The sequence below is a fragment of the Taeniopygia guttata genome, chromosome 2 (genome assembly GCF_048771995.1).
Source record: "Taeniopygia guttata chromosome 2, bTaeGut7.mat, whole genome shotgun sequence".
NCBI lineage: Eukaryota > Metazoa > Chordata > Aves > Passeriformes > Estrildidae > Taeniopygia > Taeniopygia guttata.
In genome coordinates, this window is record NC_133026.1 from 104,310,007 (window position 1) to 104,337,748 (window position 27,742).

At 39.2% G+C, this 27,742-nt stretch overlaps 1 protein-coding gene and 1 long non-coding RNA gene across 2 annotated transcripts in view; both read left to right on the top strand.

The window, feature by feature from the left end:
- Nucleotides 1-9,591, top strand: part of YES1 (YES proto-oncogene 1, Src family tyrosine kinase) — a 50,580-nt gene extending 40,989 nt beyond the window's left edge. The window contains exons 5-12 of the mRNA XM_030266062.3: nucleotides 580-683; nucleotides 868-1,017; nucleotides 1,241-1,396; nucleotides 1,672-1,851; nucleotides 4,078-4,154; nucleotides 4,484-4,637; nucleotides 5,147-5,278; nucleotides 6,023-9,591. Coding sequence (XP_030121922.1) covers nucleotides 580-683; nucleotides 868-1,017; nucleotides 1,241-1,396; nucleotides 1,672-1,851; nucleotides 4,078-4,154; nucleotides 4,484-4,637; nucleotides 5,147-5,278; nucleotides 6,023-6,231 — 1,162 coding nt within the window. The 3' untranslated portion in view covers nucleotides 6,232-9,591. The remainder of the gene's footprint in view (nucleotides 1-579; nucleotides 684-867; nucleotides 1,018-1,240; nucleotides 1,397-1,671; nucleotides 1,852-4,077; nucleotides 4,155-4,483; nucleotides 4,638-5,146; nucleotides 5,279-6,022) is intronic.
- An 8,675-nt stretch (nucleotides 9,592-18,266) lies between these two features.
- On the top strand, nucleotides 18,267-23,523 carry LOC140682533 (uncharacterized). Its single transcript, XR_012054369.1, has 3 exons — nucleotides 18,267-18,534; nucleotides 21,971-22,769; nucleotides 23,445-23,523. It is a non-coding gene; the product is annotated as an uncharacterized lncRNA (long non-coding RNA).
- The last annotated feature ends 4,219 nt before the right edge of the window (nucleotides 23,524-27,742 follow it).

A 27,742-nucleotide genomic window follows, 5' to 3' on the forward strand; every position in this document is an offset into this window, starting at 1 on the left:
GGACTACATCCTGAACAACTAGGTGTGATATCACTGCTGACCCTGCCTGCAGCAGGAGGCTGGACCAGAGAACTCCAAGAGTCCTTCCAACCGGAATGAACCTGTCATCCAATGATATTTATGCATACTCACTTTGCATTAAATATTGTTTTCTAACATGAAGCAAAAACTTTTTAAAGAAGGGAGTTTCAGCTGCTGAAGGGAATGTGCTACCAAAGTGTGTTATCCGATTCATCTTGGCCTGAAAACTTAGCCTGAGGAGGGTCATTCTTTCATTGTTAACAGTTGATGTCCGTTGTTAAACCAGCAGAAAACCATAGTATTTGCAGATACAGGCCTCTTTACATGTATTTTGTAAGTAACAGAAATTAGAGTCATATAGAAATAGGTCATCTTAATATTTTGTTTATATGGATATCATTGCTTTCATTGATCTGTATCTGCTTTGGGATACTTGTAGCCCAGCAACTATTTTGGACTATTAGTGGAGTCAGTACTTGAGATTTCTAAATCTTTTGCTTATTTGAGTACCAAAGCATAGGAAGCTTTCATTTACACATTTCCTTTTAAATTTTCTAGGTGGTATTTTGGTAAGATGGGCAGGAAGGATGCAGAAAGGCTACTTTTAAATCCTGGGAACCAGCGTGGTATTTTCTTAGTAAGAGAGAGTGAAACCACTAAAGGTATGTATCTGTCTGTGTATCTCTTCTTTCTCCCATTTCCTGCTCTCCCTGACACTAAGGTGACGTTTTTATGCCTGTCCCATGATACACATGAATGTGCACACCACGTACAATGACACTTGGGGAGATAGGTTAAATACTTTTTTATATTTTGGTAAAGAACCAGATGTGACTTTTTTCCTAGGTGCTTATTCCCTTTCTATACGTGACTGGGATGAGGTCAGAGGTGATAATGTAAAACACTACAAAATCAGGAAACTTGACAATGGTGGATACTATATCACAACCAGAGCACAATTTGAATCTCTACAGAAGTTGGTGAAACACTACAGAGGTAAGCCTAAGTTCCAGTGTCCCAGTGTTACCCCGTGCCTACTGTGAGGAAGAAGGATTGCGTCCATAGCTCATTCTTAAAATTCACAACTATAAAATTTCTTTCTGATTTCAACAAAAAGTAAATGGACTAGTTCTTTTTTATCAACATTAAGTTATTACTTTTGTTATAGTCTTACCCTTGCTTAACTGTGAAGCTGTTAACTACTTTTTCTGTTTTCCAGAACATGCTGATGGGCTGTGTCATAAGCTAACAACTGTGTGTCCCACTGTGAAACCACAAACACAGGGACTAGCAAAAGATGCTTGGGAAATTCCTAGAGAATCGTTGAGGCTGGAAGTTAAGTTGGGCCAAGGATGTTTTGGTGAAGTGTGGATGGGTAAGAGCTTAATGTGACACATTTCAGTTGTTCCTGTGAGTGTTTTATTGGTATTTTAAGTAAGTCGTTATCAGGATCTGAAAAGATAATATCATAGAGAAATGAAGGCGAAAAAATTCCAATACATGATCATGCATGTAATGGTAAAATTAATATTCAGTATAGTTCTAGTTTATTATTATTATGTTAGCTAAGAAAACAGAAACAAAAAAAAGTTTCAGCAGAAAATCTCTTTAGTATTACAATGGGGAATAAAACCTGGTCTGTTTTTCTAGGAACATGGAATGGAACCACAAAAGTAGCAATCAAGACACTAAAACCTGGTACAATGATGCCAGAGGCTTTCCTGCAGGAGGCTCAAATCATGAAGAAGCTACGACATGACAAGCTTGTCCCACTGTACGCAGTTGTTTCTGAGGAACCAATCTACATCGTCACTGAATTCATGACAAAAGGTGTGGAACAGAATAGTTAGAAATACTACATTTCAAAGGTTATTTAAGACCTCAGCAACAAATCAAATGTTTAATTAATGTTACATATAAGCTAACTGGAGTATAAGTGTTAATTTTGATTAAATTAAAATGAGCGTCGCTTGACCTACTTGGAACAGTTTTGATTTAGATTATGGGCAGAGGCATGATTTTTTTTGCACATCTGTGTCACCCTTGCTAATCTTCCAAGACTGGGGTTTTTTTTCTCCTTATTTTTATATTTATTTATTTTTCTCCTTTATCACATTTAAATGGAACAGCGTAGCTGGGAGTATTCTTATGAGAGTATGTCTGCCTGTAGACAGGTCATGCTAACAACGAAACATATGTTGAGCTTTGGGTCTTTTGTTGTTTTTTTCCCAGCAGTGTAATAGTAATTTTAAAAAGGTTGAGTGGTTTTTTTTCCCAGACTCCATCCTTTATCCCCTTGTTTTCAGTCTTTGATCCTTCTTCCTTTGCTCTGTGTCATTTCCCCCTCCCCCTGCTGCTGAAACAGAGATTTAGAGATTTAGGCAGAATGTAGACATAAACATCATAAGCATATGACTGTTAAGAAGCAGCAGATTTCCAAGTCAATTATTCAATTTTTTATAAAATGCAGACTTCTGTTCAACTCATGAAGAAATTTCACTATCCTCATAAGATACAGAAGCAAGGGAGTGGCTAGTTGTGTTCAGTACTATGCTACAAATGCATGGGTTTACTTTTTTCCTGTTTGAATGGGATTTTTAAAGGGTTGTATAAGATTAAAAAGGTAAAAAGGAACAGAAAACGTAAAAACTTCTTTCTGCGTTTTTGTTCCTAATAACACTAGACAGCCATACAGAATCAGTTTTCTTTGTTCAGAAATCAGCTTTAGCAATGCAGTAAGGAAATAATATTTATAACTGTCTAAAGAAAAGCAAAGTTCACTACCAGAAGGGTTACCTTGTAAAAGCAGAAGAAAAGAATTGTAATTTGTCTAAATTATGGATTCAAAATGCTGTTGGAAGTTTCTTTTTATAGCTTTCCTTTGACTTCCCATATTTTACAAAAAACCCATAGGACTCCTTTGTTCTAAGCTAGTAGAACAATGTTTTTTTAATTTCCCATTTTACAAGGAAAAGAAGCAGGTACAAATTGCAAAGTATCCAACTGTTTTTTGCAGTGTAGACAGGTTACTAGAAATCAGTGTGAAATCTTTGCTCCTCTTCAGTCCTTTGATCTCATGAACCAAGGTCAGAAAAAGTCTGTGCAAATACACACAGCAAACAGCAGCAGCAGTGTGGGTCTGGCCTGCCACATTTTTACTTTCACTGTGCAGAAGTACAGCAAGTCATGTTGGAGAAATCTAACTCAGAGTTACTGCTATAAACTGCTACGAATCCACTTCAGGATTTGCAGTCAAGTGATTTCTTTCTCCACCATGGCCACATTTGCAATTTTTTTACTGTAATTTGGACAGTGACAAGAATGATTAGTTACAAATCTTCACCAGTTTCTTAGGAAAGAGGTCATATTCTTACCTCATGTGACATAATGCTACCTGCAGGAAAGTGTTATGTAGACACAAAGCTTTACTGCACAAGTAAAGTTTGGAGTCTTAACAGAAGCACAGGTCCTTGGAACTGATTTCAGAGGCTGCTCATGTAATGTTCTGGGTATGATTGCATTATATGAATGGGAGAAAATAAGGTCTTGTAAAGAATGGAAGATAGTTTTCCCTGTAAGAAAGAAAAAGCAACAAAATAAAAGCAACAATATCAAAATGAATTCTATAGTATATGATTGAGTCTGGCAGAAAAATGTAAGTAAGGTATAGAGGTTTTTTTGTTCTGTAATTACAAATTTCACAGTGTAAGAAAGTCCAGCTAGGAGGAGCACTGATACCAGCAACACTGGAAAATTTCCAGTGTATTGCCAGAAACAGCAGTCTGTTTTATTAGTGTTTAGTTATTTGCGGTATTGAAGTGGATTCCAAACCACTTGGTTAGAATTGCACTAACTAGTTGCCAGTGCAAAGGTAACTATGGGCATGATCACTGGATCACATATTTTAGTAAATTATGGATTTTCAAATAGAGATTTCATGAGATAAATGTGTCAATCATAATATCTAAGAAAAAGATCTCATTTGTGTTTTCAGGTCAAGTTAATGTTTATGTTATTTCCTCTCTTTTTGTCCCCAAAATGTGTTGTGTTTTACAGGCAGCTTGCTAGACTTCCTTAAAGAAGGGGAAGGGAAATACTTAAAACTTCCACAGCTGGTCGACATGGCTGCTCAGGTACCAAAAAAACTGTATTTTGTGCTTAGAGAAGAGGTATCACATATCAACTAAACATAAATATCAAATGCTCTGGCTGTTGTATGCTGCTCTGTGTTACACCTTCTGTTGTGGGTTTGTAATTTGTCAGAAAGGAAACAGTCTGGTTTGCAATTAGTAGATACTGCACAGCCAGACACACTAATCAGTGCCAAGCTCTTGGTTGCTATGCTGTGATTCCTACACTTATACAATGGGAGTGGAGCTGAAATAAGTGTATGCAGCTTAATGCTTGGGAGAAATGTATATAGTCATGAAAAATAACCTTTTATAACGCTTTTCTTTTTGAGATTGCGGATGGCATGGCTTACATTGAAAGAATGAACTACATCCACAGGGACCTCCGGGCAGCTAACATTCTTGTAGGAGACAATCTTGTGTGTAAAATAGCAGATTTTGGTTTAGCAAGGTTAATAGAGGACAATGAGTACACTGCAAGACAAGGTAAGGCCAGTTAATAAGACTAGTTGCCTTTCAATTGCTTAGAACTATTACATTTAGAACATGGCTGTGTATTCTGTGTTCATGGATAAAGATCATGCATGGAAATGTGCTTTCACAGCTCTGTTTAGGTGAGCCCCTTGCCTAAGCACAATCCTTTGTTCAAACTTATGTGGCAGTTTGTTTGTGTTTTCAAAAAGCACGTTTAATTATTTTGGGGGGATAAAACATGCTACAGTTTGAAGAGAGATGAGATTCCAGAGAAATTGTTCATCAGTCTCACTTTTTGAAACATGTACTCTCAAATGTCTTTAGTGCTTCGAGATATTGTAGCCAGTAGTTGCTGTCCTAGTTTGAGAAATATTAAAATACCTATGCCACCTTGAATTTTATCAATAAAGCAAAGTATAAAAGTATTTTTAGTGCATTATTCTTTTCAAAATATTTTGAAATGTAAGCAAACTATGGATTAGCAAGGGAAAATTGAGAATCTGTCTTTCCAATGTTTGTAGGAGCTAAATTTCCAATTAAATGGACCGCTCCAGAAGCAGCATTGTATGGTCGGTTTACAATCAAGTCGGATGTGTGGTCATTTGGAATTTTACTGACAGAGCTGGTAACTAAGGGGAGAGTGCCATATCCAGGTAACAGGGAGATTTAATAGATTTTTCTTTTCTTTGTTGTAATCTCTGCCTCTGAAGTTACCTTTTGTACTTTCTCCCTTCATTCAGAGCCCACAGTTGACAAGCAGAGACAAAAACTTAGTCACACCTCACTGGTTCCTTTGTTCACAAAGATACTTTGGTTTATTTTCAGATTAAATATTGCATATTTTAAAATGTTTTAAGATAATAGCAGTTCTAAATGTGACTGACAGTTTATTTCAGATTAGTGGGTATCCTTATGTTTTCTATCTGTCTGTTCCTGATTTTTCTACTTTTTACATATTCCCAGACTACAGAGAGCATCACTACATTGAACCTGCTAAACCAGTTTTTGAAACTAAACATTTTGCTGGATCTGGAATGTGTAAGGCAGTTTTAGGGATTTATAAAGCCTTTTTCTTGGCCTGATTTCAAATTAAGTGGTCCTTGAGTGGAACTTAAGACAGGGAGAAGCTATTTGCGCTTGAGTTTCCTCTCTGAAAGGACAGGTCCAATGCAGTGGGAAAAGGAAAAGGACCAGGTGTTGAGGAATTACCAATGTACTCAAATATTTTTCAGAAAGTGTATTTAATGCAAAATGTAGTAAATTCATTGACTATAAAGTGTGTTCATTAAGGGTTCTGTGATAGAACCAGATGCGTTGCAGCTGCAAAGGTTCTCGAAAAACTTTGGGCAACTGTTCTTTGCATAATATCATTCAGAGCTAATATGCTTTTCTTTTAGGAATGGTGAACCGAGAAGTTCTGGAACAAGTGGAACGTGGCTATAGGATGCCTTGTCCACAAGGCTGCCCAGAATCTCTCCATGAGTTAATGAAACTGTGTTGGAAGAAGGACCCTGATGAGAGACCAACATTTGAATATATACAGTCTTTCTTGGAGGACTACTTTACTGCTACAGAACCACAGTACCAGCCTGGAGACAATTTATAAGCCAACAGTCTATATAATATGCACAAATCTGCCAAATGTAAAAGACTTGCAAAGAATTCCTGAAGTCTCTAAGGAATCACAGGAAAGAAAATCTTCGCTACTTTGCATGCTCTTAATGGCAAACTGGAATTTCATAATGCAGTTGCACAAAACCACTTTTAAAGTGTTATACTCTGATTTACCAATGACATATTTTTATTTTTTCCCCTTTCCCAACTTATTTTCAGGGTCCAAAGGAAGCTTACTGAAAATACAGGGCAGAAAAAAGGAGTGTTGGTGTGAACAATAGCAGAAAAACCAATGTTTCAAATCCTTTATTCTCCTAGTATTTGCTAATCATTCTACTAATGAGGGATCTGGAATTAGTGATCTTGGGGTAAGGCCTTTTTAAAGCAGAAGAACTTTGTGGGACCAAGCAATTCTATTCCAGTTCAGTAAAACTCCTGTGTTTAAAACTACATGTGTGTGCCCCCCACCCCCATCAAACAAAAGGTGGTACAACTGTATTTGATTTATAGTCTCAATCTTTAAGCTTCCACTTTCATGGACTTAATTAGGGTAGGCAGGTAAAAAGAGAAATTGGAACAGTGAATGAGAAACTTGATCTAAATGGTAGACCTCAATAGTGAGATTAGAGAGCATATGCACTGTGTTAATATAACTGGAAAGTAGCATGAAAGATTTTTTTCTTTTTTCTTTCTGCATAGCTAATTAAGAATAATGAAGGTAACTAGAAAATGAGGTAATATTTTGTAAAATTGTGTTGATAAAGTATGATGATATTTGAACTTGAAGCTATTGTAATACAATCACAGGGGGAAAGCCTTTAATCTTTTAAGCTCCAGTGGAACAGTGAGCTTTTATATGGGAAGACTACCTGAACAAAGTTACAAAGTTCACCAGGAAAGCAAGACTGAAGCTGGTAAATGGCCACCTTTTAGTCCTTTTTCAGAGACAGGTTTGGTACTGTTATATGTGGCTTCTAAGTGTTAACGAGGGTGGGTGCCACAAGTGCTATCTGTCACTAATTCAGGAATTTGATTGCACTTTTGCTTTTCTTAGCTATTAAGACACACACACAATTGCTCTTCCCACTTTTGCCCTTTCTACAGAATTATTTAACTAAAAATAAGTGAAAGAAAATGTGAAAGTTTAAAAAGTAAAGGGATAAAATATATTTAATATTGTCCAAGTAATGAAAAGTGCTGGCATTCAGCCCAGCTGACACTACATCTGGATTTATTTTCTTTGGCTACTGACATATCAAGCAATAACATCAAGTCTTTTACTCAACAATTTGCATGAGGTTCTTGACTTTCTGATCAAGCTTATATACTTTAATTTTGAAACACTCTTACTTAGTTACTGGCTTGGAATTCATATTATCATTGTGAAGCTATCCAACAAATGAATTCAGAAAAGCTGGTAATATAGTTCTGGTACTAAACTTAACATTCATGGGTTTACATTACATTGAATCTAACTACCAAACAGATCTGTGTAGGAGCAGTGCCATCATTTTTCATTTTCCCTCATCATTGCTCATCAACTGTACATCTGTGGTTATCAAATTTTAAAAGGGCTTTCTGTAAGAAAAATAAAAACAAAACAAAAAACGCATACACAAAATACTCAAAAAACCCAAAAAAAGATTATGACATTTTAATTTTTAAAAATATTTTAAAATCAATAACAATCATGAGTTTATGTATTAATACAGTCATAACAAAAAATGCCAAAAATGACACTGGCATTGGATGGGTTTTTAATTACTGAATGGAGCAGTTCATTGTAATAACACTTGTATAGTAAAGGAATAAAACACTAAACTTAATGAACATGTTCATTGTAAATGGTTGTGTATTATAAAACTTCTCCAAAAGAGTTTGTATGTTTATGAAAATTTATTTGTTTCACCTGAAAACCTTGATGTGGTTCTTACCCTAACAGAGTTTAAAATTCACATTCACACTTTTTATATAAATAGTAATAAGTTTAATTATGTAACTAAGTATTTTTATAAAGTATGGCATTGTTGAACTGTTTTGCAGAATTGGTTCAAAATAAATTTCACCTTGATTGCATCTGCTTATTTGAGGTGGGGTGGGGAGAAGGTGGGAGGGGGACAAAAGCAGAATAGCCTTCACATTGAGGGGAGAGGAATGGGAATAAAACATTCCTGAGGTTCTTTTTATCCTCTGTAAATTGTACTTCCATACAAGATTGTGAGTTCATTGTGCATTATTGTTGTTAAAACAGAGACATTTTCTAGACCGGTTCATAGGTCCTTGGCAGGAATGGGTTAGAACAATTCTGCCTGGGCTTAAAACAAACCCCTGTGGTGGACAGATGGACTTGGGGTTCTTGTGAGAGCAAGTCCGACTTAAACTCTCAGCTGGCAGTCACTGTCACACTGTAAGGCAAGCACATATCCTCCCTCTTGTTTTCTCTGGGATTAGCAGCCACTGTTCACTTCTGTCTGATTTTTCAGGGAATTTTATACATTTGTTCTTGTGATAGCCAATATTTTTATCTCAACCTCGTTGAATGTTACCTGTCTCAACAACCAGTACGACTCAAAGTGCAGATCCTGGCATGTCTATGCAGTGCCACTGTAGGTCAAGGAGCTAGTACTGTTTGAGGTTCAATAATAACTAGCATAGCACTAAAACCATTCTTCTAACAGAACCTACGAACTGCAAAGTTTATTGTATTTTTAGTATTTCAGGTAATGTAATTAATGTTTTACTATTTTTAATAAGAACAATCGTAATTTCTGGTAATCTGTACTCCTTCCTGTTGTCCATCCAAACTTTGTGATTTCCATTCTGCATGCTAGGCCTGCAGACTGTTTTTGTCATGCATTGTTTCAAGCTGTAGTATTTTAGGAATATTTTCATAGTATTTTTGAGTAAACTTCCAAATGTAAACATGTGTATGATCCTAATTGGATAAAGTACATTCCTACTTTAGCATAAAGCATTATGAAAAGAACCTTATGTGTTCTTATCGTTGCAACCACTGAATTGTCTTTTCACTAGACTTGTGAGTAGCCCTTATGACTGAAAAGTAGCCATGGAAATGTTTGGAGGGGTTTTTGTTGGGTTTGGTGGGTTATTTTGATTGGTCGGGTGGTTTTTTTTTGTTTAAAGAAAGACTTTTAGAGTTTGCTGATAGCCAGAAACAAGGGAAAATGCTGTCTTACCCACAGTCATCTACAATACTGTTTATTCTAAAACACATTTTCTGCAGCTGGAGCGAGTATAAATGAGTATAAAGAAGTAAACTTAATGAGCCCCCACTTTTGTTATTTATTTTCAACTGTTCAATAAACTTCTCAGTTTTTATGTTTTCTGTGGAGATGCTGTAGATGATTATATTTGTGGTAATGTACCCCTGACACGACTTCACTTAGAGCTATGCAATCACGTTGAGTTTCAACCACAGGAGCACTCAACATAAGCTAAGCAGGAGATTCAAATCCTCACGCCTGGCTTAAGGAGTTTAGGGCTAGATCTGGGCACCAGAAGCAGGTCTGGGTGGATAAGTGCCTCAGTCCAGAACGGCCATTCACCCAGTAACTATTGCCTTGTGCAGTAGATACTTGGGCTCTGTGCAAATGTCTGAGAGTGCCGGTGCCTTCATAGACACATCTTGCTCCCACTTTAGCCTCGTTGTAGTACAGGAACAAAACTGCCTTTGACCTTCCAGACACTGCAGGAGAGTTACTGTCAGTGTGGGGCTGGGAGCATCTCCCCAGATATACATCTCTGACAGACACCTTTCCAAGATAGGGTGGGAAGAGTCAGGAGACGGAAATGAGGTGGTTGTATCTATTTTTGATATAACAGCCTGGAGTGTGAAGCCTGGGTTCTGATCAAGAATCCTGGCTAGCTGGGTGTCAGCTGTGAGAGACTGTTGTGAAGGTGTTGAGAGTTGGAAGCAGAACCCACAGAAGAATTTTGCCCTCAGCTGCAGACTTTAGCATTTCCTCAAGAACCAGATTATTTTCTTTGCACTTTTTCCTAGTGACACAGAGAGAGTGTTAGCTACAGAAACAGCAACAGCTTCCCTGCTTCTTTCTCCCTTAGCATAGGGGAGAAAAAGGGGGCGAGTGGGATAGAAGGATGGAGGCAAGCAGCTGAGGTACCACACTTCATCACTGAGCAGAGGGAAGCAGGCTGAGGGGTGTGGCATGGCAGATGTCATATATTCTTGTCTCTCATATTTTGAAAAGGAGGTAAGAATGCAGGGGAACTGAAGAGCATCTGTTTCCTTGTGCACAGTGGAAATGGAGCAAGGCTAATGCCGGGTGCTGCTTCTGTTCTCTCTGGTGGCTCTGGGCAGCTCACCCTGACTTGGTTTCTACCAGATCTGCTTCACATTAGTTGGGAAGTCCCAAGCATTGCTTTGCTCTCAGAAATTTCTAGGAATGAACCTTGATCAGCTCTTAGGAAATTAAAAAAAACAAAACCAAAAGCAAAACAACATGATACTGAGAGCCTGACCAGAGAGTTACTGGCCCCTGGATCCCAAATAACATATCAGTCTCTGGGAGGTAGCTTAGCATTCCTTTCCTAGTGAATGTATGTGGATATAGGATTTTGTGTTAGGTTTCCCTCCTCTCTATACATAGGTATGGTGTGCCTAGGAACTTCACAGAGCTGAGACATTACCCATAGGACCCAAGTTCTTCTCTGGTCCTACTCTTCGGGTTTATTTTCCTTGTTAGTTCTCATGCAAAAGTGCTTTTTTGTAGGTAGTACATTGATACTATTTTTTTTAACATTCTCTTTTAAGTCATAGTTTTTGTCAAATTGTAACAACCACTGTTGTTGGGGGATCAAAGTATTTAATTTTTGTGGTTTTTTTACAGAACACTGTCCATCTTCTCTTAGAATTTAATATACTGTAGGGAAGGAGAAATGTGTCGGCCATTGTGTTGTTTTTGTTTTGTTCTTAAAGACAGGACAGATAACCGGTTAAACTCAGCAGGGTCTAGAAACAGACTGGAAATCTAAAAGGGAAACCTGAATACAAGCAGTCTTGATGAATTAGTAATATACCAACTGGAAAGCTGACTGCTGTGAAAGCATTCTTTCTTTAATCAAAAAGCTACTGCCAGTAGGAGCACTTCCTTTGTGTCCTGCTGCTAGGTTATTGAGTGTCTAGCTGAGGCTGCTGGTAAGTACATACTGGGAAATGGAGAAATCTGTGCATTTTACCTTTGTCCCTGAAAATCCATTCCAGGCATGCTAACGATGCACCTTTTTTTCCTGCACCTCCACAGGTGCCAGCTGCTGGATTCACCATTCATTCAGTGCCCCCCCAAACACACAAATTTATTTACATTTGGGGCAGTCTTCCAGGAGCTAAATGGCTGTTGATCCTTCTCTTGGCATCAATGTTAGGCAATGCTAGGGGTGTATTTGCTGAAGGAAGGAAGGGTAAGGTAGCATTTCTTGTCTTTCAAAAACAAAATATGATAAATCACAGTTCATTATGACTCCTATGATAAAAGTACCACACGTGATGAGAACATGTAATCATTTGATTGCAGCTTCATGAAAACAGTGAGGACTTTTCCCTGCTTCTCCAGCAAGTGTAGACAATGCCACTCAGGGAGATGCTCATGGTGTGCTGTGGAAAAGGGAATGACCATGCTAAATTGCAGCCCCTGTTCAGTCCTGCCTAGGAGGCCACATCAATGATTCTGTCCTTCTGGAGAGTTCCCAGGAAAAGGCAAGAGTGTTGATTCACATTCCTGAGAGTGAAAGCTGGTGACTAGATGACTTGGGTTCCTTACATGCCTCTCTTCACCTTCCTCTCCTCTTGGTTTTAGCTGGAGTGTTTACAACCAATCAGTTTTTATTTCTCCATTGTGGCTGTGCAGTAATAGCATGGACACATATGAGAATTCACAGGTTGGTATTTTCTCTTTTCCTAGTGGAGGGTGCCTGGCAAATAAAGCAGCTCTATAAGAGCAAGGTTAGATCTGTACCCCTTTCACTGGAGTTTTGATTTTGTTCTGTATTACCCTCTTCATTTCTGGAATGACTGTCTTTCAAAGTGGCTTATGACTAACACAAATGTATATTATTTCCTTTGTGCTAAAAGACTAGAAGTACAATAGAAACAATTTCCATATTTACATTTTAGTCTAGTGTTACTTGTTAAAGTGACTGCATCAAAATCTGTCCATTTAATTTTCTTGACATCTTTATCAAAAACTGCCATTTGCAAGGAGAAGATTTTTTTTTTTCCACATGACAGTGAAGTTCAATCAATTGCTTCAGTGAGTTAAAGGTTATAATGAGCAGATTACAAGTAGGCTAAATATGAGCTCTGGCGCCACTGTCATTAGAATGGCCCCAGCCTTTTCAGACTGCTGCTAAGTATTCTGAAGAGCAATAGATATGCCCCGATTTCAATTGATCAGTAAAGTAGGAAGGAATGACCCTTTTGGCAACCTGGGGATGACAAAGAGCATTCAGGAGGATAGTGGGATACATGACCACTATGAAAGGTCAGGCTATCTTGTGGAAATGCTCTTGATCTATTGACAAAATAGCTTGGGCTTCATTTGTTCTTTGTTCCAAGACAGACACTGTTATGCCAGGCAATAAACAGAAATCTGCTGAGAGGCAGCATCTCTCCCAGGGGTTTCCAAGGCATTTACCTTCTTGCCCAGCAACCCTTATTGCCTAATACATAGCATTTCTCACACACTCTCAAACAAATGAGATCAGTGTCATTATCTCTGTCATTATCCTTTATCAAGGCGGAAAGGGGCTTTGACTCCTTCAAGGTCAAGTTGAAGACAGTGATCAAGCAGCAGCCAGAATCTAGTATTTGGTTGGTTGAACATTTCCTTTCAGATGGGCAACTTTTTCATCACCTACCAACCCTGACCCCTGGTCTTGAGCTTGGAGAAAAATATCTGCACTAATTTCCCATTATTGCTCACAATGGACACCTGAGCTACTGAAAAAAAAAAAAAAAAAAAAAAAAAGCCAACAAGAGAGAGAGAGCAACTTGTATAAAGCCTGTGGGCCAAGTCCTGCACAGCAATCTGGCTGCCACAAAGCCAGTGTACCAAGTACATCATGAAGACAGCATGGAGCATGGATCTCTAGCCTGAGGCTTGCCCAGGGGTCCTGCAATACAGCGAGCCACCTTTCACACAGCCCACCTGTGGGACCTTGGCCTCTGAGCCAGGCAGTGACTGTCAATGGGATCTGCACACACGGCCGGGGGCAGGTTTTGTTAGGCAGGTTGGACAGGACACAGCTTGTGTGACTGTTCCACAAGCACTGCCCAGTGAGCACGTTTGTGAGTTCCCCTACAGTTCGCATTGCTCCCTTCTTGTACCTTGGTGTAGGTTCCAGACATCACTGGTTTGCAGCAGTGCCCTTACAGCCCTACCCCACAGAATGAGCACTTCCCTCTTTGCCATTCCAGTCTGTTTCACTGACACTGCGAATATGTCAAAACCCTCTAAGCACTCAGCTGAACACCCACAAAACCTCTGACTTGATGATATCATGCCTTTTCCCCCTTCAACCTACCTTTGCAATTGTTTCCCACAGAAATGTCTCATTTGGTTTATTTTTTTTAATCACTTAGAATCTAGCAAGTACGTACTCAGTTATTTTAAGCTTATTTAGGAACAAACCATTATCTCTAGTCAGCCTAAGACTGGAGTCTGTGTATCACCTGTTTTGTTATAAGCCCTCCCCGTTGTCATGGGTGAAATGTGCATAGTACAACCTGCCTAGATACATAAATGACCTCAGGCACTGTAGTACATGATTCACCACATCCAAGAAAAGTGGGATGGGATGTTGTTCCCACAATGCAGGTGGGAGCAGCAGAGGAACAGAGACACAGGCAAGGAAAATGTCTTAGCTAGAATCACACAAAGGAGTTCTCACAAAGCTGTTTCAGACATTGGTTTCTCGTACCTCAAGCAAATACCCTAAGCAGGGGAGAACTCACAGAACTGGAATCACTGTCGCTTGACTCTCAAGACTGTTTATTCCATGCTGCTGAAGACAATGAGGGCTGGCACAAGGCTTATGCTCTGTCTGTCCTTTCTATGACACTCCGCAGTTTGCTGAAGATTGGCATGTGGCTTACCCTGACAAAAACCTTTGCTCAGAATAAATGTTGACATTGAGTAGTGGTATGTGGGACTGGAAAAAAACCAAATCTGGCATGGCCCTGAGTCCTGGGGATTTGAAACAGCTGGAGCACAACTGCTATTACCTCACTGCCAGAAACAGAATGCCTTATGAGGAAATGAGAACTTGAACGTGACTGCAAGTACTGAAACAGCTCAGGGAGATTCAGGGAGATGCAGCAGTGGCTGGAAAGAGATGGTATGTAAAGGCTGCCTAATTTGAAGAAATGCTTTCCTCACAGGATTAAGGTGATGTTGGCCTTTTTCCCCTTAACAGTGTTTTGGACTGCCAGTCCAGGGTGGCTATTTTCTTCCTCTGTGGAGTAGAAGGTGATACAGAGTATCTTTCATCTTGAAAGCCCTTTGTGAATTTTTTTTTTGTGGGTTGAAGGGGTAAGTATATGGAAACAGGAAGTATAAGGTGAAACATGAAACATGGCCACTCAATGAACAGTGGCCACCCAGGTCTGGGCACAAAATGAATGGTTCCATGCTGGTCCTTCAAATTCACAGACGATCTGAAAAGGTTAATTCTCAAAGTACCAGCTGAGAAAATGGCTCACAATCCTTCTGTTATAGGCATTTGGATGTAATGAGGCAGTAAATTCGGCTATGCTTGGCAGTCATATGTGCTGTCAAGGCTCTCTTTATTCATGTGGTCAATAGAGACATGGGAGAAATTGTCAACAACTTTGAAGGCTTCTCCAGAGAGCTTACCAGCAATAGGCAACTCTGCTGTAAGACACATTTTAAGGTGACGCTGTGAAAAGGATGGTAACACACATGTAAGTTGTGAATTTTCACAAAATAATTCAATTTGCATTCTTAGAAATTGGGAACACGTATGGTTCTCAGCAAGCCAGTGTGAAAGTGGCCAGTCAGAATTCCAGGGGCGTATCTGATGCAAGTTGCACATTTCTGCACTTTCTCTTTTTTTGGAATTTTTAACCAATATGACTTGTTCCTTTTTTTTTTTTTTTTCATAGTGACTTTTCTGCTTGCTGTGCTATCAAAGTGCAGTCTTTTAAATTGTGGGGAACAAAACATCATTTAACAGAAACTGAGACACCAGTGAGTATCAAACTACTGTGGACACTGAGGGCTCTACATTTTTTTGCTTAGTAGATTGGACCAGAGAAGGGCACTGTCCCCTTGGCTATAGCTTCTGTCCAGAAAATTCTGTGGGGCAAAGAATAGGGAAAGGTGATGCCCATGGGACCTCAATGTAAGAATGCTTATTAACTGAGAGAGATCCTGGTTGCATGTGGTCGTGATTTTGAAATAATCTGTACATACGATTTGCTTTAAAATATCAAATAAAATATAGTTATTGCCGAGTTCTTGAAGACTCTGACCATGCTTAATTTTTGCAGGATGGAAAATTGTAGCCACTGCACAATGCTTAGTGCTGGAATTGGTTGGAACATTACAGAGTAATTTTGTGGAACTCTAGCATTTATGAAAGAAAATTTTTTTGCTGACTCCTGTTTCTTTGTATACCTTCTCTTGATTTCATCTTTTTTATTCACATATTTTTATCTGAGATTTTCACTTTTTAGCCACTACCCTACTGTATATGCTGTTGATCTGGGAGCCAAATCTTGCATAATTACATGTTATTATTTATTAAAAATAGTCTTTTTAGGCAGTGATGTGCCATAAAGGCAGCCTAGTTAGAAAGGAAAATTAGTGAACAAAAGACACGGCTGTACAAAAAAAAACCTGACATAGAAAGAGCTGCCTCGAATTGTGAGCCTGGGGACCAGCCCTGTGAACTAGAGAAAAACATCCTTGAAAAGGGCAGCTGGCATCTTTGAAGTGCAGCTGAGGTACCCAGAAACCAGAAACACCCACAGATACCACTGATAAGTGCCAAACAAGGAGACTGTAACAAAAATTTGTCATGTGAAGGTGGAAAACTAAGTGAAGTCTGAAAAAATAATAGCTCTGAAAGAACTGAAAACAGCATCCCCAGTTGTCTGTGAAAAATAGAAATTAAACAGGATCTATTGGTTGCTCAATGCCCCACTCCCTTTTATGACTATGTGTTATTAAAACACTTTATGTTTATCCAAAAATGAACCTGAGAACTTCTTGGTTAAATCCCATACAACCTTTCTATGAGCATTTGGGCTCCCCCCAGCGACACCTGGCTAAAAAAAAGTCTGTGATACAGATCTTTTTGGAAATGGGATGGTACCAGCTCTATTACTGTCTAAGTCTGTCCTCCTCCCTTTCAGGAAGGGTTGGTCCCCCAGGTTGTTCCCACCTTTTGAGATGGTTTTGCTGCTTTTGAAATCTGGTGAATTCACTTCATATGAATAACATAAATATTAATATAAGTAAACATAAAAAATCTGCTGTTATATCATTGATAAATGTGCTTCATTCATGATAAACAGTAATCTAAAATATTAGATAACTACTTGGCTGCTGCTGTCATTGGTTGTACCACAATACTGATTCACATTATTATTACTTGATACCATGCTCTTGTTTGATAATATATATTATTGATGGCAGATATTAATTTGAAATAACTTGATAGCTATTCATTCATAATCATTTTACTAACAACAGATATATTTTCTAGTGGCAACTTTTGTTGTATTTGTGGTAATCTGTAATAAAGGAAAGAAATTTAGTGGGCAAAGCTTTCACATCTTCATGTATTACAGATTCCCACAAACCACAGCTATTATCTCTCCACACCTTTTTAAATAATCACTCTACCAATACTGCTTCCATAATGAAACCAGGTTCATATGGATGCTCAATCCTTAATGCTTTTCAGGAGAAAGTGTCAAATGTTCTTGCTTGCTGTTGAGAACCATTTTGCTTTGGTGTCAGGAATTAATTTTGCATGACAAATGTAAATGTTACTTGCATTTTGTGACATTTCATCATAAAGAAAAAAACATCTGTGTGTTATGGCATCACTGTGGTTCCAGTTATTTAATTTGGGTTTTTTTTTTCTAGTTTATGTGAAAGTTAAAGGTCAACATGGTCAGAAAGTCTAAAGGAACTGGGCTCCATTAGAAGAGTACATGTTTTACTTGGAGTCCAAACTAAAATGGTCTTACAGCTCATTTCAGACAGAAGCTGTGTCACTGGCAGGGAGTGTTGCCTTCTGCCCAGAGGAGTCCTTCCCTTCCAACATGCCCTATTCCAGTGTGTGTTCTCGAGCAGAGATGCAGACGAGCCCCTCTCCCAGGGAAGCTCTACAGCTTCTCTTTGCCTTTCTCATGTCACAGCCGGCAGCGGGGACTGATGTCTGTGTTCTTAAAGAAGGTGCTTTAATCTGTAGGTCTTTGCTTAGGGTTTGGACAAGAAGCTGCTTTTATTTAAGTCTGGATAATTGGGAGTTTGTTTTCATTTTTTTTTAATGGCTGAGGGCTTTTTCACAAAAACAACTCCTTACTGAAATCTACAGACTTGGTAATTTAATTGCCTGTGCTACCACTGTCTGCTAGTAAATATTCGGCCTTCATGTGTTGATCTGTTTGCTAAAGTGAGCAGTCAATTATGGGGAGGAATTCCCTTCAGTATTAAGATCTAAAAGATCTTAATATAAGTTATATATACAGTTATATATATCTATATGTATATGTATATATAGTTATCTTAAAATAACTGGGTATTTCCTTTTCTGAGAGCTGGAGGTATGAGAATAGGGGTGCTTCTCTGTTTTAATTTGACAGCTAAAATAGTGTGACTTGGCTTTCCTCTTTAATCTCTTACTCCTGTTTGGATAGAGTTTAAAAAGAAGCTGAAAAGGGCTTATTATCAGCCACTCACAACCATGAAATTAGGCAAACACACATTTGGCAGTGCAACACACGCTGATGAGGGAGGGGTTGTGAGGTTTAGAATATCTGCTGTTTCCATTCCCTGCTTGCTTCAGAAAAATGGGGAAAAGATTGACAGGCAATCCTCAACTGACTAGCATTACTTAATCTTTTTTTCATCATGCTGTTTTATCATGCTATGGGTTTTTTTTTGTTTGTTTTGTTTTTTTGGGTTTTTTTTATATGTCATGCTTGAAGCAGGCTGCCAAGCATTTGCTATCTGCACGGGATGCAGATACATTATTGGTGGGCTACCAGAGGAGGAAGCTTGTGGTAAGTCATCTTTCTTTCAAAGCTGGAGTTTTGGTACCCTCCATTTTTCTAATCCTGGACTTGTCTCATCAGTGTTGATGGGAGTAACTCTATCAGGAACACACCATCAGCCTGTGAGACTGACAGGATGGAGGAACAATTGTAGTGATGAAACCTGGGATGTGAGGAGAATTTCATCCAGTTCAGTGTAGTGTGATATTCATTCTTGTTCCTCTACAGAAATACTCACTCCAAAATGGTCTGCTTGGGAGAAAAGAAAGGTGTGATCTTAAGTACATCTCTACCTGATGAAAACAGGCAATTCGCATCTCTTAGAGTGGGAAGGGGACTGTGTGAGATGAAACCTGTTGTTTGCTTGCATCTTCCTGTGTGCCCCAGAAGTGCAATGTCAAACATCAGGTTTGTGCAACAGTGGTGTGTTTTGCCATGTAACTCTTTGCATTGGGTTAGCAAAGAGCTTGTGCCGATCTCTGCTTCTTCCAAGGATTTATCTGCTTTGCAGTTCTTTTGCAAAAAATATAAATAAAATAGCTAGGGAGAAGAGGGAAGGGCTTATTTGGCCAAATTTATCCATTTGATTAAAATGCCAGGTTTTGGGAAAAATAAACAAGTAAAGAAAGAAAATCATCCTTCAGTTTTCCCAGATAATGTATTTTGATGCATTATTTAACAAAATAATATGCTGTTGACTAAAACACAGCCTGACTTCTAATTATTCTTATCTGCTTCAGAACAGAAAATGTTAAAGTATGGATATCTGACTTGTTCATGATCCTATTCCTGTCTGGGCTACTCAGACCAGCAGTTAAAACAGGTTTGAATGTTCAATTTTACAGCTGTAAGATTAATAGTATGTGGAATGGGAAATGCTAACAGATGATGATCAATTCTCACTGCTTGCTCCTAAACACTTACAAGTTTTGCTGGACTGACTGAAAATCTATCATTACCTTTTGGGGAGGTAAAAAAGTGGGTTCAATAGCATTGCAGTGATTTTCCTAGTTAGGCAGAGTTTATGAGTGAAGATATATCCATGGAACTAACATAGAAATGGAAATGTCTTTGTTGGTATATTGTGTGTAACAGTGAGTTTGCATGGGTACAGCTGTTATTGGTTTATGCAAGAGGCTTATGCACATGGGCATTCTCAGAGGAGTGCCATGAATTAACCAAAAGTATGATCATTAGGAGTGTTAGTGAAACTACATCAAGTCTGTACTTCGATAGCTACACTGAGAAGCACAGTACTCTTATCCTGTGGTAACTTAATGGATGAGAAATGGGGATGCCTTCTTCAGAGTCAACATGAACCTCAAAATTTGATAAATGCTGGTTTAATCTAGAAATTCTGGTTGCCATCACTTCGAGGGATACTCTGGAACCAAGTAACAGAGTGCCCTTGGCTTCCTTCTTAAAGAGCATCCCTATTGCCAGAGAGAGCTGCATGTGCTTGACTTCCTCAGCTTATTGGTCTCAGATCAAGTTAATACTGGTATTTTTCTTTCAGAAAATATACACCTTGATATACCTAGCAATACTGTTGCAAAGTTATGGGATGTTCATACCTGGATTAGAAAAATTTATTATTTGTTACAGTTAGCTGGGATGAGTACTTTGGTTCAGCTGTATGTTACTGATATATCTGATCTCATTTTCTGATGGTTTCTTCTAGCTACTTGTGAGGAAAAAATAAAAAGCTTATTCAAATTATATGTAAATTAATATTATTCTAGATGCAGTGTGATGGAGTTATTTGGAGATGTATAATTAATTGATCTAACTTTGCTTGCAGTTGCACACATAGGCCTTGAGAGAAGGCTGGATAATGTGTAGTAAACTCTTGAAGTGAGTGTTCTACTTCTGTGTTTTGTGCTCTGAAAGGACAAAGTGGGCTTAGTCTAACCCTTGCAGGTCTGTGACATGGACAGTGATGACTTTGCTTCCGTCCCTCTCCCAGACACTCCCCCTCTCACTACTGCATAATGCTGCATTGCAGGAAAGCAGGAGAGATGAGGGCTGATCACAAGCGAAGATAAACCTGTTTCCACTGACTTATAAAACACCGTCACCACTTTATTTTCAGGGTAGGATGAAGTTTACTCACAAGGGAGGAGAAGTAACAAAGAACTTCTTTCTGTAAGACAGTCATGCTAAAATTGTAAAATCTAGTTTATGGATTCCAGTTTATGACCCCATTAATCATTCAGAAGTGATCTATTTCATGGTCCAAGTGTGCATATACATTCAAAGTAAAAGTGGGTGCTTATCTACAGGATGATATTTACAGATTGAGATCTATACAAGAAATGATTGGCCAGACAAAATAACTGTGCATATAATTTTTTGCTACTACTGTGTTATTTTCTATTTAAAAATAGTGAAATATAGTGAAATATTCACCTAAAATTAGGTGAAATGTTTCTTATATGCATTTATTGACAAATATTGGCTTTTTAAAATCCTGAATAATGATATCAACAAATGTTGATATATTTCAACAAATAGCAGTATTGGATATAGCTGAAGTAGATTTATTACTAAGAATTTTAACCTGTATTTCTGTGCCAGAAATTCGAGCCTCTGGGGGAGCCCCACTACCAGGATTGTCTTCTAGAAGATTTAAAGTGCCTTTTATATCCAGAGAGGCTTCCTGTTAATAATTTTTAATGGATATTTGGCCAAAAATAAGCTGGAAAATAAGTTATTCAAACTAAAATATTTGAGTTAAAATGAAAAAGTAGATGGAAGTCACTCATTTTTATTTTGAAAGGTTACTCTGTTGACTGCTGTGGGTCAGATTCTTTGCCCCATATGTTCACTGACACACTACAGCTGCTGACCTACTCTGGCTGCCGCAGTGCAGCACAAAGCTTTCATGGGATGCCATAAATCATGGAATGCTGAACCCAGAATTGTGTCAATATAGAATGGCAAGAGCCTGAAGAGCCTGCAGAGGAATTATGATGTAATTTTCAGATGATTCATTTTTTTTAGAAAAAAAATTTCCTTGTGTGGGAGAGAAATGCTGCTCCAACAACTCATCTTATTTAAACTATTGCACTTTTTTTTTTTTTTTTTTTTTTTTTTTTTTTTGTCAGGAAGCTTTTCTGCTGAAAATTTCAGTCAGCCATGTCCAGGTTTTAGGGTGCTTTACTTAAATATATGCTGCCAAAGATATACCCATTCCCACAGAAGACTACCCTCCTTCCTACAGGTCCTGATCTGCTTAGTTTGAACCTAGTCGGGATATTGACATAGTCATTGCAACGCTACATAAGCACAGCTAAAAGTACAATACAGACAGAACAGCAATTCCAACTTTTCATTTGCTTTCTATTTCCTGAACTTCTAACTCCATAAAAATTTTGCAGTTTGTCAGGAAAAACAGCTATCTAGAAAGCCTCACTGTATTTCACTCTTATTTTTCTTATCCCAGATGCTGAATGCAAAGCAAAAATGGGAAATAAAGGAAGCAATACAGTGGGTCATGGAACCATCTGGGTTTAAAGCCTCGTGTATTAAGGAGCCAACTTTTCCAGATGAGGATATACATATCCAGATGGGACATGCAACTGTTTCAAAGCTTGGAGATTTAATATTTTATTTCAATAATACTACAGTGACTCCAGGACTGATGTAATGTTGATACTGTTCCTTCACATATTCAGAGTTCAGTTTGACCTAGAGATTCAGAATACTATTAAATGTATTTGCTATAGGATCTTAATACATATTCTGCATCTGTATTCCCTTAAGATTAAATAAATAGTTTCTTTCTAAAAAAATATGTAAAAGGACTGCAATGTTTGGATAAGGAAAGCAGCCAACATTTACTATGAAATGGGAATGGACTTTTTTTTTTCTAAATGCATGGTTTCCAGTGGAAAATTGGAAGTTTGGTTCAGAATTTGTGTTCTCAACATGCTATACTTAGCAGCACTGTTAAAACCCCAGATCTACTGCATGCGTATTTCTTTACCACTGCATACACCCTGTTATTTAATGCTTTACATTGCTTATGGACAAGAGAAAGCAGAAAAAAAAATCAATAAAAAGTTTTATAACATGTTACGTTTTCTATAAAACACATAGAAAACAGTGCGCTGTTATTCCATCCTTTGTGCTACTGAGTAACTCCACTGGGAATTTGGAAAACCAGAAGCAAATCTTGAATGTTTGTTATTTCCTTGAAGACCTTAACGGTGCTAGGAATTAGTGCTGCAACCAGAGAACATGTGAGTATATATATAAATACTTTGGGCTTTTTCCTAATTACTGTTTGTTTAATGAATCTACTGCATAACCTTTGGAGCAGGTGCCAAAACTATTTTGCATAAGTTAAACACTAAAGCTGAAAATTACTTGATCTCTATTTCAGCAATTCCCTACCAAGGTTGCCTCTCTTCATCTTATCTCCCTGGCTCATTTGTCCCTACACAATTTCTGTGAACAACCAGGAAATATCTGGGCTTTTTTTTTTTTTTTCACTAGTATTATGAAAGTAATTGCTAAAATTTCATATTCCTACATCAGTGAGAAATATGAAAGAATACATCCTGTGGTTGTGATTGCCCATATGAAGGGTAGAGAAGCAAGGTACAAAGACGAAATCCATGCTGCTCTGTGGAGCACACTGCAGGTCCATGAGACAGCCTGTTGATATCCCCTGTAGCCCAAGGATGATTATCCAGCTCTCATTTTCATTTTGCTCTGTGGGTTTGACACTTCAGCCAGTGTTTTGCTGAAGCAAAACACTTTTGCTGAAGCAAAACACTGCAGAGCAGTGCATGTGTAGACATGTAGTGGCCGTATGAAGGAGTGGAGTTTAGAAGGGAGAGGTTCAAGGCTCCTCTAATTGCACAAACTCTATTTGAGCTGCCCTAACTCAGCTGTAAATATCAACATTCCAGGAAATCACGCTGTTAACAAGCTGCAAGTCATCCCTGGAGCTCCCTCAAGGACAGATGTATCCTCTCACCCAACAGAGAAGTAAGTGGGCTCTGATGGGATTCCTCTGAAGGGGAGTTTAGTTGCTATGGGGTCTAGGGGGCATTTCAGGGGACACAGAACCAGGGCAAGGACATGGAAATGGGAAAGGGACAAGGATTGTTGGAGCCAGGTAGAGGGCTCAGGCAGAACCTGCATAGCCCCAGAGCCCTGGCAGGGTTATGGGTGGGGGCCAAAGTGGGGGTTCTCAGATGGTCCCTGGAGATCATCAAGTCCCCCTTGTGAGGGGTTCAGTCCGACTCAGCATTTGGGCAAGGTCCATGCTGTGGGAAGGTGTGCTGGTTTTGGCAGGGCTAGAGTTCATTTTTTCACAGTGGCTAGGGAAGGGATATGTTTTGGATTTGTGCTGAACACAGCATTGATAATATAGAAATGTTTTTGTTATTGCTGAGCAGGGTTTGTGCAAAGCCAAGGACTTTTCTGCGTTTCCATACTGCCATTCTGGCAAGGAAGTTGGGCATGCCTGGGAGTTTGGGAGGAGTCACAGCTGGGACGGGTGACCCAAACTGCCCAAAGGGATATTCCAGACCATGTGGTGTCATGTTCAGTGTATAAAGAGGCGGGGGGGGGGGGGGGGGGAGGGGGGAATATTTGGAATAGTAACAATTTTCTTTTCAAGTAATTATTATGTGTAATGGGGCCCTCCTGGAGGTGGGGCTCTCATGGAGATGGCTGGACACCTGCCTGCCCATAAGAAGCAGTGAATTCATTCATTGTTTTGCTTTGTTTGTGTACACAGCTTTTGCTTTCCCCATTAAACTGCCTGTATCTCAAAACATGATTTTTCCAGCTTTTTCCCTTCCAATCCCACCCCCGACCCTGATGGTGGGGAATGAGTGATTGGCTGCTCGGGGCTGGGGTTAAACCACGACAGAGGGTCAGAGCCCAGAGTCATGCCAGGTTTGTGGGGCAAGGTCTTGTGCAGCTGCAGGCCTGGCAGTGCTGGCTTAGGGCTTGAGGCAGCCTGAGATACCTGGCAGGCACGATGCCATGGGGGCCAGCTATTCCCAAGGACTGGGAGCTGTCGGGGAGCCCCATGGGGGCAGCAGGGCAGAGTCCTCCCAGCTTGTCCCACCTCCAGGGGTGGCAGGGGGCAGTGAGGTGGCCCCAGCCTCATCTCCCTGGGGATGGGGATGAGCAGAGACCAGGAGTGAGGAGCACCACGGTCAGACACAGCCCAGGGTGTGCCCAGCCAGGACGGGGTGCTGTTCCATGGCCAGACACAGCCACAGCTGTAGCACAGCTGGAGGCAGGTACACCTGCCATGCAACCCAGGTAGAAACTAAGGCCCGTGGGCAGAAAGTGTGAGCCCCAGGTGAGGTGTCTGGTCATGGTGAGGTGTGTCAGTGCACTCAGTGCCCTGTCTGGCCCTAGGAGGAATTTATCTGAATCATTTGCAGCTGTTTGAAAAGGGTGACACCTCTCTTTTCCCCCAAGGAAACTCATTGCTAGCATTAGTAGTAAGTCACTGCCATCAGCTGTATTCAAAAACATTTTGCATGAAATATTTTTAATGAGTCCAAAGACCAGAACTAACTCCCAGATATATAGCAAGGTGTCAGCAGACAGGCTGATACTTTTTTAGAATACCAGTCTCCAGATTAAAGTAAATTGGTTTTTATTGCACCCATCTTTTTGCCAAGTATTGACACCAAATCTACAGAGACAAACAATGTGAATTAACAAATTCTTGGTTCTCTGCAGCAACTGGAAACAACAGTGATGACATTAGCATAATTTCTCTGCTGCCAGTTTCTCATGCCAAGTACTGCTATAAAAATATTTTACTTCTCACTCTCAGCTGTTGTCTACCAGTAGATAGGACACTTTATTTGCAACAGGGGGTGTTTTATAATGAATATCTAGTAGGATGAGTTTGAATTACCCATTAGTATAGCCTTGCTTTACAAATTAAAGGCCAGTCCTGAATTTTGGCTTTATTGGATGTTTTATATAACCTTTCTCTTCTTTCCACCATAGCATCTGAGAACCACATAAGCATTTAATGTATTTATTTGCAGAATTCCCATGTGAATAAGGGGAATACAATTGTCTGTACTAGAAACACAGGAAATTGATATGAGGCCTGAAATGACAGAACAACTTAGTCTAGCTCCAGACAGGAAATCTGTAGCACAGCTAGAAACTGAATCCTGACTCTTATCCAAGTGTATTTCAGCTACAAGACCATCTCTCATCTGGCTGGACTGGTCTCCAGGAGGAAGAATTATTTCCTGCAGCAGAATCGCTGCTATTTTCACTTTAGCTGCCCCAAAATGGGAAGAGCTGCTCATTCATGTAGGCAAGCACATCCCAAAAAAGTGCCAAGCATGCTGAATCCTATCCCCAGAGTGCCCCTAGTTTCTGCCTGTGGTCACAGTTAGCTGACCAGAGGGGTGTGAGTTGGCTCCCAAAGCAGCCTACACGCTAAAAAGATTTTGAGGGAGTGTGTGAGGCAGTTATCTGGCAGAGCTGCCCAATCAGTTTGTGTGAGCATTACATAATAGTCTCACTGCAAACTCGCCATGCCTTTGTGCACATTAAGCCCGTGTCCGTGGCCTGGAATGGAGCAGCTATTTTCACTTGGCATTTTCACTTCACTATCACTTACGGGATTAAGTGGCAGTAATTTCCAAACTCAATCCAGTACAACTATGCCCTTTGGCACACACTGATTTTTATTCAGTGAACCTCAGTTCATTGTGTCAGGCGTAGTGTTCTTGACATTACAAGTATAAGCTGATTTTTAATACTGACAACATCCTTGAAGTTCATTCAAATTCTCATGTGATCTCTCATTTAAATTTAAATGATTTGGATTTATAGAGACACACACAGGAGAGACACTGTACAAATGCTTTTGTATGAGTTGCCAGCAGCTCTTATAATATGTTAATTTGGGAGTCTCCTGGTCTTAACTTTCCTTTTTCTCCCTTACACTGCCACAACAGTGATATTTAAACATCTTCTACAAGCCAAGGCCTTGAGTTGTTTCCAAATTGACAGCTGCAGGCTGGGAAGTGTGAATGAAAGCTTGTCTGTGCTGCTGATGGCCAAAAAGTTCCAGAGAAAGGCTCTGCAAAATGCAGCAGCAATGAGAAAATCTTTCTCTCCCCATCCTTTGAGGCAATCTGATTAGTTTCTTCAGCTGTCATGATTGTGATTTCTGAGCATAAGCTTGCATTCACTGCTGTAATTTTTGTTTCACGTTATGCACCAAAAGGTTTTTCATGTCCCAGTGTGGCAGTCATCTCTAGTATGGATTTTGGGACCTCTGTCAATTAGTCCAGCACTTGATCTGTTTGATCATATCCAAGTATCTGAAAGGCTTGAAAAGAGACTAGTTATATAAAAAATTCCAGTAACAACTCACTATGGTGATTTTTTCCTTTAAAAACATGTTGCTACATGGTGGTTACAGCATGTATTTGTGTTGTTACCCCACAAGCTCATCTTCCTGTGGGTTGCAAAGGGAAGTTTGAAGTGTGGGTTTAACTTCAAGCAGGTGGATATGAACTGTTAGTGGTTTTAATAAAGGCATTTGAAACCTGGGCTGCATTCCACATTCAGACACTTCACAGGTGCCAGTCACTATGGTGACAAACTCACCAAGTCAGGCTCATTAGAAGACTTGATTCTGATGGTTGATCAGATGGATGTTTGTCTCAAAAATTCAGCAGTTCTTTCTTTTCTGATCCTTCATCTACCATAATCAGATAATATTCTTTGTGTAATAATTAATATTCTGCTAGGCAAGTAAGGCAAATTTTGCAACATATCATAACATGTCAGAAATAGTATGGGTTACAAAACTTGTCTAGGAAGGTGGAATACAGAAGTTGTATTCCATTGTTGTATGTAAGTGGTTTAACCCTTTGACCAAAGTGTTAAAAAGTTTCATTGCTATCTCCGAGTTGTTGAATGGCCCTTGGAAAATGGAGAAATGATACAAAGCTACATCTCTTGAAAGTATCAAGCAATGTCCCATGTTTTGTCTAAAATACTGCTCTGAATATGGCCTGCAATCAGTAGTCATCTTTGCAGCATGAGCAGTGTTCATATTCTGCAAATCAAAATTCCTTGAGTACCTCCTGTTTAGCTCTATATATTAAAATCCTTCAAATATTCATATTTTGAATGAAAGCTCCTAGAATTCTCGTACCTACAAATTTTAAAATATATTTTTAATTTTACTCACATT